The 15774-nt window shown below is 45.5% G+C and overlaps 1 protein-coding gene across 4 annotated transcripts in view; it reads left to right on the forward strand.

Moving 5' to 3' along the window:
- The window catches only part of LOC147710895 (alkaline phosphatase, tissue-nonspecific isozyme-like), a 380338-nt gene that overhangs the window by 181220 nt on the left and 183344 nt on the right, over window positions 1-15774 (forward strand). For all 4 annotated transcript variants that reach the window (XM_086921666.1, XM_086921667.1, XM_086921668.1 and 1 more), the window contains one exon: window positions 1508-1623. In XM_086921666.1, coding sequence (XP_086777792.1) covers window positions 1508-1623 — 116 coding nt within the window. The remainder of the gene's footprint in view (window positions 1-1507; window positions 1624-15774) is intronic.

Consider the following 15774-nt stretch of genomic DNA (forward strand, 5'->3'; position numbering starts at 1 on the left):
TCATTACTGACGTGGGAATGAGAGTCTGTGGAAGTGTACGCACTACTTACGTGAGAATGAGAGTCTGTGGAAGTGTTCTCATTACTGACGTGGGAATTAAAGTCTGTTGAAGTGTACATATTACTGACATGGGAATGAGTCTGTTGAAGTGTACACATTACTGACGTTGGAATGAGAGTCTGGTAGTGTGCAGATTACTGACGTGGGAATGAAAGTCTGTAGAAGTGTACACATTACTGACATGGGAATGAAAGTCTGTGGATGTGTACACATTACTGATGTGGGAATGTGAGTCTGTGGATGCGTACACATTACTGACATGGGAATGAGTCTGTTGAAGTGAAAGCACTACTTAAGGGGGAACGAGAGTCTGTGGATGTGTACAGATTACTGACATGGGAATGAGAGTCTGTGGAAGTGTACGCACTACTTACGTGAGAATGAGAGTCTGTGGAAGTGTACTCATTACTGACGTGGGAATGAGAGTCTGTGGAAGTGTACGCACTACTTACGTGAGAATGAGAGTCTGTGGAAGTGTTCTCATTACTGACGTGGGAATTAAAGTCTGTTGAAGTGTACATATTACTGACGTTGGAATGAGAGTCTGGTAGTGTGCAGATTACTGACGTGGGAATGAGAGTCTGTGGAAGTGTACTCATTACTGACGTGGGAATGAAAGTCTGTTGAAGTGTATATATTACTGACATGGGAATGAGTCTGTTGAAGTGTACACATTACTGACGTTGGAATGAGAGTCTGGTAGTGTGCAGATTACTGACGTGGGAATGAAAGTCTGTGGAAGTGTACTCATTACTGACGTGGGAATGAGAGTCTGTGGAAGTGTACGCACTACTTACGTGAGAATGAGAGTCTGTTGAAGTGTACGCATTATTGGCGTGGGAATGAGAGTCTGGAAGTGTACACATTACTGACGTGGGAATGAAAGTCTGTAGAGTGTACACATTACTGACTTGGGAATGAGAGTCTGTAGAAGTTTACACATTACTGACGTGGGATTGAGAGTCTGGAAGTGTACACATTACTGACGTGGGAATGAGAGTCTGGAAGTGTACACATTACTGACATGGGAATGAAAGTCTGTGGAAGTGTACGCACTACTTACGTGAGAATGAGAGTCTGTGGAAGTGTACTCATTACTGACGTGGGAATGAGAGTCTGTGGAAGTGTACGCACTACTTACGTGAGAATGAGAGTCTGAGGAAGTGTTCACATTACTGACGTGGGAATGAGAGTTGTGGAAGTGTATGCATTTCTGACGTAGTTAAATATGAATGAGATCCAGTGGAAATGCATGTTCAGGTGATGTAGGAATGAATGAGACTCCTTGGAGGCACATATGCCGCACAACAATGGCACTCTGCCACTGCAACTTAGAATGGTATTCAAAGTTCATGCAAGCAATTAGCTAGTATGGCATGCCCCTTTTCAAGTGTAACACTAACCATAGCTTTTAAGCTAGATTTTAATTGATAGCATTTTTTTCCAGGAATGGGCATCTCTACAGTGACCGCCACCCGAATCTTGAAGGGGCAGTTAGCGAATCAGCCAGGAGAGGAGTACCAGTTGGAAATGGATAAGTTTCCCTTTGTTGCCCTGTCGAAGGTAAGCACAGCTGTTTACTTTTTAGGCCTGGCCTAGAGACCGCTTTAGATCTTTCCAGCCTCAGGTACTCAAAGAAATACAGGAATAAAAAAGTATGGATAAATACACACAAAGAGTGGCATTTTCAATTAGTGATCTTCAACGAATGGTTTGCTCAATTGTTATTCAGTTTGCTTTTACCTACCACGGCATACAGTATTAGGTCAGTGAGTCCCCCACTTCAGCCATTGGCTCTTTGCCCTGTGAATAATGATGATAATTCCTGATCAAATCTGCGCATCCGCCTAAAAAATGCACTTGCAGGGCTGGTTGTCCAATATTTGTCTTTAACCGGGCTCTTTTCTTTCTGTTCATTATCCCTTTTCATTTTTTAGCCGATTGTGAATGTATAAAGTACATCTTCATGTTATATTAATTTAAAGCTAATAGTGACTTTAATTGCACCAATATGAATCATATTTTCTGTGATGTGCACTTGTCTGTTTAGAAGCACACATATTCTTGTATTAAAATTATATTCAATTATACTTTTTTATGAATAAATTCGCACCTGCTTGGCAAAGCCAGACTTATTTATTTTGCCAGTGCTTGACAAAGGGGACACAGGCCAAGAACCATTCAAGGGATCATCTGGGAGTAGTTTCCATTAGTTTGGGAATATTGAGGCAGTGTGAAGATGGGTCAGTGCAATATACTGTATTCTAGGTGGGTAAGAGTTTTAGTGAAAATGATGACATGCATAGTAGGGTGTTCAAGTGCTGCACTAGATATGAAATTGGCAGACCAGATGGGCTTGTTGTCATTTCCTGCATCACTTAGGATTTCTTGTGTGGCTGTATCTGGACAGCTCAGAAAGTCACTGCTGGACGCTGAAAATATGTTGATCGGCAAGTCACGAGTTCGTATGCTGGCAAGCGTCTACTTAAATTAAATGCAATTAAAATGGGTAATAGTACCCCTTGTTATTTGAAGCTCCTAGATACAACTGCAGTGTACTGTGAAATGTAATAAAAGAAGGAATTATCAATATGTTCTTAAACAGCGTGTCCTCTGATGGAAGTTCATCAGCAGAGCTGTGCAGATGAGCTCGCTTGGTGACGTGTTCATTTGCAAAGTTATGTAGATGCAATATTTCAGCAGTAGCCCTGTAACAGAGGTGCATTGGCCGGCGAGCACAGCCGCATTCTGGAGTAAAGTGCACTGTCACGGAAATTCATTGTTAGAGATTTGCACTTGTAGTCTTCATTATAATTGTGGCTGGTGTTAGCCAAAGTTTTTTCATTTTGCTAAAATTGTATGGTAATAAAATTACTTGTAGGGGCTTTCAGACAGCCCTGTTCTCTCATGGGCCTGTTATTGTGTCATTCATATTTTCAACATACTGCTTGTGGCACTGGCTGCCAACTTCGGCCATTGGCTAACTTCCCTCAATGTGTGCTTTTTGAAACCCCGAAAAGTATTTTTAACCATAACCTATATTTTTTAAGATTGAGGAGTGCCCGGCTACTTAAACAACGTAAATTTTGCAAAAATCATGGCAACACAACCACTATTTACAAACTTGAAAGGCTGTGGCCAACACTAGGCCTACTGGCTTTGCCAATGCTTGTTATTCATATTGTGACCGTGTTATAACAGACATATATCAGCTTGCTTTCGCCGCAGAGTAAATGAGACTGTTTAAGGAGTAGGTACACATACACTGGCGGAGCTTTGCAGATGGCGTCTGTAGAAGGCCGCTGCCTGACAGAAGTGCATCGGTTGACTTGTTTTGCAGATGCAATATTTGATTGGCAGTTCTTTGGCGGGAGAACGGGGGAAGGGGCTGCGCCATAACTGTCTGAATTACAGAGCCCTGCGAGGAAGGCGCATCAACAGAAGTGTCAGCGATGCATAATCGCTTCTGTGTGCGTCTGTGGTCAGGGGATAGCCGTGGCCTTGGGGAACAAGACAAACATAAAAAGGAACGTTTTAAAATTAGCGAAAACTAAATATTTGCAGTTCAGTATCTTCCAAAAAGCATAGGGTTGGAAATAAGCATCCGGGAAAGGCAAAGTAAGCCAGCCAATGTTCATATATAGCACAGAATTCAGTTGTGGGGGAGACGTGTTAGTGGTCAGGCCTTGTGGTCCGGACCTGGAATACGCAGTCGAGGTTCGTTTTTTTGGAGTCACAGCTTTCTGCTGTCACTCTGCGCGCTCTTGGGCAACCCAGGTGGAAATTTCAATTCTATGGTTCGGTTCCTACAGGGCCCAGGTGTGACATGAAGGTTCAGCAGAAAACATAAGGCAAGTTATGTTGGTCAAAATTGTACAATCTGGGAACTTCGAGTTTTAAATATCGTTCTACATAATACAGTAGCAAAAAAAATAGACTACCAAAATAGTGACAAGGTAAGTATATATCGGTATACAATACATAAAGCCTTGTATATGCGCCTGGGCAATAATTGTATATTCAAAGTACGCATGCGTGGAGTTAACAGTAAAACTATGCTTACAAATTTATTCGCACCTTCACAATATTTTGTTTTTCTATATTTTTGCTACAATGCTCTTGTGGAAGGATAGTTCTATAGCTGATGACCTGGCTCTGGCTCAGCTCGAGGTCCTCTTGGAACCTCGGGCTGAAAATGAGCCACACTTTCATGGGGATTCGCCTACGCCCGAACCTAATGTGGCAAGAATTTAAGAAAAAACATTACCCTTTGATGTAAAACAGTAGAACAGGAGAGGGAAAAGGGCACAAATTCAGTGACTGAATGGCACAATGTGAAATCAGAAAACCTGAGATTTTTCCTGGCTTACTGCTTGACCAAATCGTGTTATCCTAGCTAGATATTTTATTACACTGTGCTTGCCTTTTCCTTACTGCATTTGAAAGCACTCGAAATTCGGGAGTTCAGGGTGTGTGCTATGCAAGAACCTCTCGTATGTCTGATTTAAATAGACTTTAATGTTGGTCCCGGTAAGAATGCAGGCCATATATAGGGTGCACATAACAACTGACTTGCCTTTTAATCCACTAATGGCATTGTTGTCATGGCGGGGGTCACTGGCGTAAAGAAACTTGAGGGGGCCCCCGTGTAATATACGGGGAAGGCCCCCCTTCAGACTCCATCAGGAGCTCTCCAGACAGTCTTCTGCTGAGGGTGGCACTTGGAGCTCGGCCCAGGTGCCACCCCCTCACTGTGCGATTGCTGCAGGGACCTGTGTTACGCCACTGGCGGAAGTGGGAAGAGTCATGAGTGTTAAAAACTGTCAGTTTTAATCAATGCCTCTCAATGCAGTGATAACCAAGGGGACAGAGTTTGTAAACTAGAACTAAAGAAAATGATCCCCAGGTGAAAGTCTGGACTAACCACATACAATCAATTTTGCAGCTTGAATCTTTCTGGATTCACTATGCTGTGCATATTCCGCAATCTGGTGGTTGAGTACAGAATCGTAGTCTTTTTTCTCTTTTTTTTTTTTGTAGCTCAGGTGGGTGTCGACGTCCCACCATTTGGTGTACCTTCGGTGACGTCGGCATGCTTCCAGCGGAAGCTACCACCCTTGGGCGCTATCTTCAGATTCTTTTTTCTGCCGTTGGGTCTAGATCGTCGCGTGAAGCTCCAGAAGTTTTGGAGGAGAAAAGGAGGAAATACAACAACTCTTCGAATGTAAAGACCTGAGAAGATTGGGAGAAGAAGACCATCAGAGAAGAGACGACGAAGAAAGGGAAGAACATTGAGATCTTCGACGTCCTTGGAGGAATGCACACACAGGGGGCCCCCTGAGCGCAGGGATGTACAAGACACCCTTTAAATTCTGCAAAAACTGCCACCACAAGTTCGTGCAGAAGGACCAACACCCGGTCTGCAACCTCTGCCTGCCAATCGACCATGAGAGCAGAGACTGCAACGCCTGCTCTGTCTTCAAGCTGAAGACATTCCGAGTTTGAGAGAAACAGAGGACAGCTCACTACACGATGCAGGGCAAGGGCCAGGCCCCGACGCTTTACGAACTGGGCCTCTCCACCGACGACGAGGACAACATCGCCGAAGGTCCAGATGACTTCACGGTCGCAGAGACCGATAAGAAAACGCCTGACAAGGTAGGAGAGTCTACGACCCCGAAAACTCCCACAGGGCCTCGAAAGCCAGAGGCAGACTCTCGAAAGTCAGAGTCCAGAGCCTCGAAAGGAGCACCGGTGCCGAAAAGTTCGACGACCGAAGCTGCATCCTCCGAAAAAGAGCCCAGCGGATCCTTCGAGAAGGACTCCCGGAGGTCGAAGACCGGCGAAAAGCAAAGGTCGTCGAAGCAAGCCCCCAAAAAAGGGTCTTTGACTTCGAAAGATAAGGAGCCGAAGAAAGCTTCGACGTCGACGCCGCCGCCGAAGAGAGCAGCCGAAACGCTCGATGACGAGCAGGCCGCAGAGATGCTGAGAAAGAAAAAACGGCTCGAGGCCGAAATGGAGAACATCCTTCAGAGAAAGAAAGACTTCGATGAAAGGATGAGAAGTTACAAGATCCCCTCGAGGCGGCCAACGGTCGTCGCTGAGGTGCAGGAGCAAGAGGAGTTCGACGTTGAAGAGCCGCCGAGAACTCCGGAGCCCTCGGAGCACGAAGAGGAAGAGGACCTCTATTACACAGAAGGTGATTACGGGGAACAGCAGTCAAGCTACGGCTCAGGTTCCTCGACGGCCCAAGACCAGGATTGGCAGGACATCGAGGCCGAAAACCTGTAGGAGGCTGTGGAGACATACCCCTCGAGGCCTTTGCCGCCGGATGACATTGGGCATACAATGAGGTCGTCAGGAAGGCAGCAGCAGTTTATGGGGTTAAGCTGGAGGAGGAGAAGCCAAAAGCAGATTTCCTGCTGGAAACATTGCTCCCCACGCAGACAAGAAGCCAATTCCTGCCCATGCTGAAAAGTATCACAGACCAGGGGAAGGAAGCCTTCAAGGACCCGGCTACATGCAGATCAGTAACGCCAAGGACGGAAAAGAAATACAAATTCTCCTCCCAGGACCCGGCTTACATCAAGGGGTCCGTCACAGCAGATTCAATAATCGCTACGACGACCAGAAGGAGGGCCAACATCCCAACAACATCTGGGCCTCCACCTGACAAAGAAAGCAGGAGGATGGACCTAACGGGCAGGAAAATAGAGAGGAACGCCGCAACGCACTGGCGGATGGCGAACTCCAACGCCCTCCTGAACAGACATCAATACCAGCATTGGGATGAGATGGGCCAATTGCTCAAGCACCTCCCGGAGCAATACCGTGAGAGGGCATCACACCTTGTGTAAGAGGGGAAAAGCATTGCTAACTCGTGCCTGAAGACAGCCTTGGATGGGGCTGAAACATCCAGCAGACTGATGGCTATAGGCATCACAGAGAGAAGGCGCCCCAGTTGATGAGAAGCTCACACAACTGAAGAAGGACAACGAGACGGCAAGGTCCATGGGGGCCCTGCAATTCAGGGGCATGAGAAGGGGCACTTCTACACGGAGGCCGAACAGCAGGGGTAGAAACCAGCGAGGAGAATCACACCAGGCGTTCCACCAGGGTCAACAGAGTGACAACCAAGGTCACCAGGGCCAGCAGAGGCAAAACTGGAACTACCAGAACAGGGGGCAGTCCTTTCGATCAAGAGGAAACGGACGAGGCCAGAGAAGGAGAGGCTGTGAACAACCCCCCTCTAAGTGACTGCACACGGGAAAAGGTGCTCACCCACTCGAACCCTCCGGGGGAGGAGCACGGAAAAACAAAGAGGAGAGGGCTACACGGACTAGACACAAAGGAACATGTAACACCAGTAGGAGGCAGGCTAAGATTTTTTCTCCAGGAGTGGAGAAAAATAACCACAGACAAGTGGATACTAAACATCATGCAGTTCGGATACTGCATAGAGCTGGTAAAGAATCCACCAAACAGGAAGCCAAAGAGAAGAGAGCACTCGGGAAGAGAGCTGCAATTGCTCCAAAAAGAAGCTCAAGAACTCCTCCTCAAAGAGGCCATCAAAACGGTCCCATTCAAAGAACGGAACAGGGGAGTGTACTCAAACTACTTCTTGGTGCCAAAAGTGGACGAAAGCCTAAGACCAATCCTGGACCTAAGGTTCCTAAACAAATATGTAAAGACCCAAAAATTCAAGATGACGTCCCTACAAGAGGTCATCCTGCAGATAACGGCCGGGGACTTCTTGTCCACCATAGACCTCAAAGATGCGTACCTGCACATCCCCATGAACAGGCAGCACAAGCACATGCTAAGATTCACAGTGAACAAGGATCACTACCAATTCACAACCCTGGCTTTCGGTCTCAAGTCCGCACCAAGGGTGTTCACCAAATGCCTCGCGGCAGTGGCCGCACATCTGCGAAGGGAGGGGATACACGTGCACCCCTACCTCGACGACTGGCTCATAAAGGCAAGCTCTTACAGAACATGCAAAGATCACGCAGAGCAGGTCACAAGAATGCTAACAGGCCTGGGATTCTCCCTACACTGGGGGAAATGCTCAATGGAACCGGAGCAGGTGAAGATCTTCCTGGGTGCTCAAATCGACACCGTCCAATGCAGGGTGTTACCCAGCGAAAAGAGATCACTCAGCCTACTGAGGGAGAAACGTCACTACCAGAAGGGGCGAGCTCTGACAGTGAGGACAGTGAGATAAATCTTGGGAATGATGGCGTCATGCATACACCTGGTCCCCAATGTACGCCTACGGATGAGACCACTCCAGGAGTGGCTACAACAGCAATGGTCACAAGCTACAGGAAGTTGGGAGGATCTAGTGGTTGTAACGCACAGGGTGCAGGAAGAAATAAGGTGGTGGACCAAAGAAAGGATAACAGTAGGGAAACCTCTAACACCACCGGACCCAACAGTGACCATCTCCACAGACGCATCCCAGAAGGGATGGGGCGCACACATGAACAAGCTCAGAGTGAGGGGTCTGTGGAGCCCTACAGATGCGGTCAGACACATCAATTACCTGGAGCTGAAAACAGTGTTGCTAGCCCTCAAGGCCTTCCAGAAACACCTGTACAGCCAGAAGGAGCTGATACAAACAGACAACACCACAACAATGTTTTATATCAACAAACAGGGGGGAACTCAATCATTCCCTCTGTCAAGCTTGGCACAGGAAATCTGGAGATGGGCAATACCACTCAAAATAGACCTGCTAGCCGTACACCTGCCAGGGAAGGACAATGTAGAAGCGGATTGGCTCAGCAGGCAGACTTCAGCATCCCATGAATGGGAACTCAATATACAGGAAACAGAGAGACTATTCAGCCGGTGGGGCACCCCAACAATAGACCTGTTTGCATCACGCCGGAATGCAAAATGCCAATACTTTGCATCCAGGAAACCAGAGGCACTATCACAGGGGAATGCCCTATGGATAAGCTGGTCAAAAACATTTGCCTACGCTTTTCTCCCGATACCACTGATCCCCTGGGTTCTCAACAAATGCATGACGAGCAACATGACTCTCATCCTGGTGGCACCACAATGGGCCAGGCAGACCTGGTACTCTCAGATAATGGAGATGGCGAAGGGCCCCCCCCTCAAGTTCTCGAAAAGAAGAGACCTACTCTCCATGGAAAACGGTGAAGTTCTACACCCAGAGCCGGAGAGCCTCAACCTCTCAGCCTGCCTCCTGAGGACTTAGAGTTCGCACATCTAAAACTACCAGAGAGCACCCTGCGGGTGCTGCGAGAGGCAAGAAGGCCCAGCACACGCAAGTGCTATGAAGAAAAATGGAAAAGATTCACTCAATGGTGTTGCAAGAAAAAACTACATAGAAAACTGACCAGGTAATCTACGGTGCTAAGGTACCTCACGCACCTAATAAAGTCTAAGCTAAGCTCATCCTCGCTAAGGGTACACCTGGAAGCGATTGTAGCATACACAAGAGGAGAAACAGGGAAAAGGTTCTTCACATCTCAAGTCGTAAAAAGATTCCTGGAAGGGGCTAAAAGAATAGCGCCACCAAAAAGAATGCCGCCACCGGCTTGGAACTGAATGTGGTACTGACAGAGCTCATAAAAGTACCTTTTGAACCCATCCACAAAGCATCACTGCAAATGCTGACTATGAAAACGGCCTTTCTGGTAGCAATCACCTCGCTACGGAGGGTGAGCGGAGCGAACTGCAGGCTCTAACACTGCAGGAACCCTACATCCAGATACACAGTGACAGGGTCGTGATGAGAACAGACCCGCACTTCATGCCGAAGGTGATGTCAAGGTTCCACATGAATCAGAGTATTCAGATCCCTAGCTTCTTCCAAAACCCCACTACAAGCGCTGAGAGGGCACTCCACACTCTGGACGCAAGAAGGGCAGTGATGCACTACATTGAAAGGACGAAGGGACACAGGAAGACGAAACAGTTCTTCATATCCTTCGCAAACGGTTACATGGGTAAACCAGTGACTAAAAACACCATAGCTCGATGGATCGCACAGACAATACAATTCTGCCACAAGCAAGCGGGACAGGAGCTAACAGGAGGGGCACAGGCCCACTCGACTAGGAAGAAAGGAGCAACAATTGCCTTTCTGGCCAACATAACAATTCAGGACATATGCCTGGCGGCAACATGGGCTTCAGTGCACACGTTCACTAAGCACTATTGCGTGGATGTACAAATGAACAAAGAAGCACAAGTAGGACAAAAGGTGCTTCAACATATATTCAACAACCAACGCTCATCTTCCACCCAACCACCACAAAAGTAACAAAAACCGCTACAAAATCTATGCACAGCATAGTGAATCCAAAAAGATTCACGCTGCAAAACGAATAGTTTCTTATCTGTCGGTGTAGTTTTGCAGCTTGAAGATCTTTCTGGATTCACTAGCGAACCCATCCGCCTCTGCCAGAAAGATGAGGATGGAAAAGAAGGTGGAAAAAAGAAAGAAGGTTGAAGCTTACAAGATACGTGAAAAGAATTACGTTAAAAAAAAAAAGGATTAACAAACATAGCCATGGGTTCACTACAAACACAGAAAAGAAAAAAGAGACAGAAAAAAGAATCCGAAGATGGCGCTCAAGGGTGGTAGCTTCCGCCGGAAGCATGCCGACGTCACCGAAGGTACACCAAATGGTGGGACGTCGACGCTCACCAGGGCTACAAAAAAATAAAATAAAATAGAAAAAAGATTACGATTCCGGACCCAACCACCAGATTGCGGAATATGCACAGCATAGTGAATCCAGAAAGATCTTCAAGCTGCAAAACTACACCGACAAGTAAGAAACTATTCATTACCCACAACATGCGCTTCAAAAACATATGAATATCACATATATTAAAAACAATATATTTATTGTTTTTTTAATTACATTCCAAAATGTTTACATTTGTATAGTTCCCATAAAAACGGCATGAAAACATACATCAAAACGACAAGGAAGAATTTAGAATAAGGCAAAAATGATTTGGCATAAAACTAATACACATCTCGTAATTAATGTCAACGTACCATCATGAATTAATTTTTCATACACAATCATTCAGTGCTGGTACATTATGTTGCTAACTCTTCATCGATGTGTTTCGGTGGAAAAACTATTTATAGTCCACCTTCTTCAGGAAATTCATACATATATTATTCCCACAATTTGAGAGAAATTACTGTACAGGTCTAGCAGTGTACACATTTTACTGGGTGCTTTCTGGCTAAATCTATGTAGGGAAAAAGAACAATATGTTACAGCTTGAAACTTGAGAAGATGTTATAATTGCGTAATCCCTTATTCCAACCTGAATAACTTGTACCGGTTCAATAATCTAATCCTGGAAAATAAAAGAACCCTCCAGTGTACATGTTTCTCCCGCTGGTACTCCTTTACCATTTTGCCAGGGAATTTGGAAGTTGCCCCTAAGGTAGAGCCTGAGTGGGTTTAATGTTACTAATGACGGGCAAACTCCTAACCGGTGAGCGTAAGTGGAGTGGGCAATGCAAATGGTGTGAACACCCACAAATCTGAAACTCCATAAAAATTGCAATGGAATTCCCATACTTATATGGACTTCAAAAAGTACACCTAAGTCAGCAATGGATAAGGATCAGTAAGTTTTCCAAAATGTTTACAACACTCCCATTTTTAAGGTAGTGTACAGGAAGAGAAATCTTCAGATGGAAAATTAATTTCAATATAAATGGAAATAGCTAAAAGTTCACATATGTTTAAATCCTACCCCTGAAAATGCATGTGGGCAGTCCGCAAACATATGGCTATGGCAAATACACCTGCACTTAAACCAGAGAACCAGGGCCGAGAATATAATTAGTGCGGTTGGTGCAGTTCCTGTGGGTACCAGGTCTGTAAAGGTTTAATTGCACCCCAACTATGGCTGAACTTTGCTACCATATGTGAATCAAAACAAGGAGTTGACTGTGAGTTCAACCCGTATGGGCAGTAACAGCACATGAGTGATTTTTACTATAAAACTCTCACCCTTCAGGAAATCCTAGCGTTTTCACAATGGAGTCTAACACTTCCACGTGGGCTTCAACCTGATCTCTTTCAGGGCATACTTATAGATATTTCAAGGGATCTTAGTGGTAAATGGTTAAAAGACTGCCCAAGGCATACCTGCAACAAACTTTAGTATCAGGATATTGCCCTGTCAGTGTTACAAACAAATGAGGACACTATGTCGGGTTTAATTACCCAAATATCCTTCCTCTTCGTCCACATTTTTCAGCATTCCTAGATGATACTGATGATTTCGTCAGGACCAGCATATCAAGGATCCATATGGATTGCCTAACCCTTTCTGGGTCAAACAAGTGGGGAATTACCCCTACTCGCACATCCTACTTCCATTCATACCATGCATAGACTTTATGCGTACGTCCCGACCGGCTAAATCATTGGTGGGTATTGATATATTTTGCTCTTCGTTCCTTTTCTATGGGAGAGGGAGGGTCAAAGTTCTTATTGTGACACTTTCTTCAAAGAAACATTGAGCACAATCACCTAAGCATCCTAACTCCTCAGCAGGCGGTTCTGGAGGTAGGTAGCTCCTTTTACTTGCCTACATCGGGGCCCATGGCACCCTTGTTACGCTACTGCTAAAACCTATGGACCTATAAAAATCCTAGATTCGCCTGGCATAAATGTGATTTTGTAACTGTGAATTAGATACACGTCAAATGTTTGCAAGTCTTGGATGTTTTGCTGTTTTTTTATTATCCGGACCCTTGATCATTAATTTATTTAGCAGTAAGCACTGGAAGTCGCTGAAACCCCCAGGCTTCCTCTTTGATTCTCTTGGTACTGCTGTTGCTACCCCTGGCTTTAGGGGTAATACAGGCATTTGCAGCAACAGGAAGTAATCAGGTTCTTTCAGCTGTGTTTATTTTATGTGGTGCCCACTCTTTACCACTCCTCTAGATCCTCAGCAGGAAATAGGGGGCAGTTGAGAGGCTAAGGGTTGGACAAGATCTTATCAACCCTCTGATAGTGGTCGGTGGCAGCATGGCATTACTTCCAGTACACCCAGCACTTTGATGAATTGATGTCAGTGGTCGGTATGTCCATTACCCCATATGCTCTGAAGTAGATCCTGTGCCACCCAGTTGTAACTGGCTACCTGTCATTCCCAGTAGGCAAGCCAATTTAAAATTGTGTTCCTTTGAGTCATAAACAAGCAGAAACTGGCTTTAACAGATTTTTAGAAATAGTCTCTCTTAATGTGGTTATGCATCTCCCAGAGTAAATATTTGTAAGATAAAAGGATTTTTTGGTCGCAAACTGAGCGATTCGACAAAATCACTGGGTTTGCAATGCAAAGCCCATTTTTGTGCAGCACAAATCAGTTTTTGCAAGTTGGAAACTTTTTTCTACTTTTAAAATGGGTTTTCCCTTACGAGTGGCAATTTGGAAGGGGTTTGAAAGGTGCATACTTCCAAATAACGTTTCAGGATATTCTTTTTCAATGGTTTGCGAGCGCCTCTCCAGTCATGAACCATTGAAAAGCTACTAACTTCTTAAAGGATGTGGTAACTGACTTGCACAAAGGAAGTGGTCCTCCTGGGAATTCTTCCACTTTAGGATTCAGGGTGGCAGTCTCAGGTGGTGTAGGCAGTGGTCTAAGAGACCTTACTTGCTCCCACGGAAGTTTACCAAAAAGTGGATCTTTTTTTTCCCCTTAAGTAAAAACCCGTTTTAGAATCCTATCACAGGGATGGTGGATGGTGGATCTGCTGTGCCTTGTAGGCCACCATCCTTGTGATCGCAGCCAAATCAAGGGGATCACAAATTGCGACCTTCCTAATGAACCACTTTCTTACCTGCACTGTACCCTGAGCCATTCTCCTCCTCATCCCAGTCCTCAGCACTTGAAGCAAGGCCTCACCCCCAGACTATTTTAGCCATACTCGTAAAGGAGAATTACCGTACTTAAAGTAGCCTTTCCTCTAAAAATGTCATCATGACATATATTAAATATAACTTTCTCCATCCCAACATGGCGGTGACTAAAGAAATGAGGGAGTGAGGGTAAAGGACTGGTTGAACTCTCCAGATGGTTTAGGCTGGCACAATGGTCAGTATCTCTCAGGCACTGTTGTAATAGCATTGTTATGTTTGTGCTTTTTGAAAAAACGTTACACCAAGTTGATAGGCTTTAGAAGATGTACTATGGACCTTTCTATACGCAGAGGTTTTAAGTTCTTCCTCAACATTTTATTAACTAGTCTAACATTGATAATGAAAATATGTTTTAATTGTTAACTCATCAACATGGAGATTCTTGAAGGGGGTTTAATTTTTTCAGATACCCAAGTTACGCATTTTAAACTCCTTATTTGATCTTGTCCGGCGCCACTAAAGACATAGTTAGGGAGAGCTTCATGTGGGTAAAAGGGCGCATACACCACCACTTTTCAAAGACGTAGGGTCCTACCCCGCAGATAGTATGCCATGATGTGCACGTTTTCTGTTAAAGGGGCAGGGAAATACCAAGGCAACATTAAACACTGGAAGGTGCAACTTTAAGAGTAGAAGCATTGATGTATCAATTACAGTCCCTCACATTCCCACTATCAGCCTGTTTGTGTCTTTTTGGTGAGGGAAAGTGGCGGCTACTCCGCTATGGCAGAAACATAAATTGATAATAACTGAAAGTTATTATAATTTTATGTTTGTGGTGCTTTGCGGGTGGGTGGGCAGGGTTGCACTGCTTTTGGAGCAGGGCAGGGGAACAATGGTTTGCCCACTCCTAAGTGCACAATGATTGTTTGGTCTGCACTATGGGACCGCCCAAACCAGTCTTGCACACTTTCCCCGTTCTCCATACAGGCTGCATTACAGCCTGCGTGCAGAACATACCCGGGCCCCCATTCCCCCATTCCCCCATTCCCTGGTTGAGATTCAAACTAGGACGCTCAAAACCAATCACAACGCTGCATTGCAGTGTTGTGATTGGTCATGGGAGCCTGGGTGCCTTCCAATCACAACGCTGCATTGCACCACTGTGATTGGACGTGGACCAGGGTCAACGGACTCGATAATTCTCGCCTCGGTGCCTACTCTAACCAGGGATCACACTCGACAACTCTGGGCATTAAGCTTGCCTCATCTCTACAACGGCCCCCCACAGACGCCGGGGATGCCTGGTTTCACCTTGGAGATACCCAGAAGGGACCATCTCACAGGGAAAGCCAGGACGGGTTCCCCAGCGGTCTTCAGCGCCAGGACACCCCGAGATGGGGTAACAGTGCGCTTTACAAGTATCATCATTACATTACATTACATTGGTCAGTGGGACCTGGCAGTGCTCCCTGTTCCTTGAGGAGAGCAGGCGCAGTTACATTTTTTTTTAATTATGCCACCCGCGAGCCATGCGGCGCCACTGGTTGGGGGACCTAACCCCTAGGTGGGTCATACACATGAAGTAATTGTTAACTTCCTGCTGAGACAGCACTGTTAGTAAGGAGACAGCATTGTTAGTAAGGTTCCAGTTATCCACTGAAAACAAAAACTATCTGTTGCTCTATGGCTGGTAGAAGCCGACAGGTATACTGTGATTTAAATTTATCTTGTTTTAATTGTCTTATTGCTCAGAGAAGTTAGTATGTTTATTTCAGTTCAACGAGTTATGCTAGAGATTTTGACCAGTCATTCCAGGCTCAAT

This window comes from Lissotriton vulgaris, chromosome 5, assembly GCF_964263255.1.
Source record: "Lissotriton vulgaris chromosome 5, aLisVul1.2, whole genome shotgun sequence".
Classification (NCBI taxonomy): Eukaryota; Metazoa; Chordata; class Amphibia; order Caudata; family Salamandridae; genus Lissotriton; species Lissotriton vulgaris.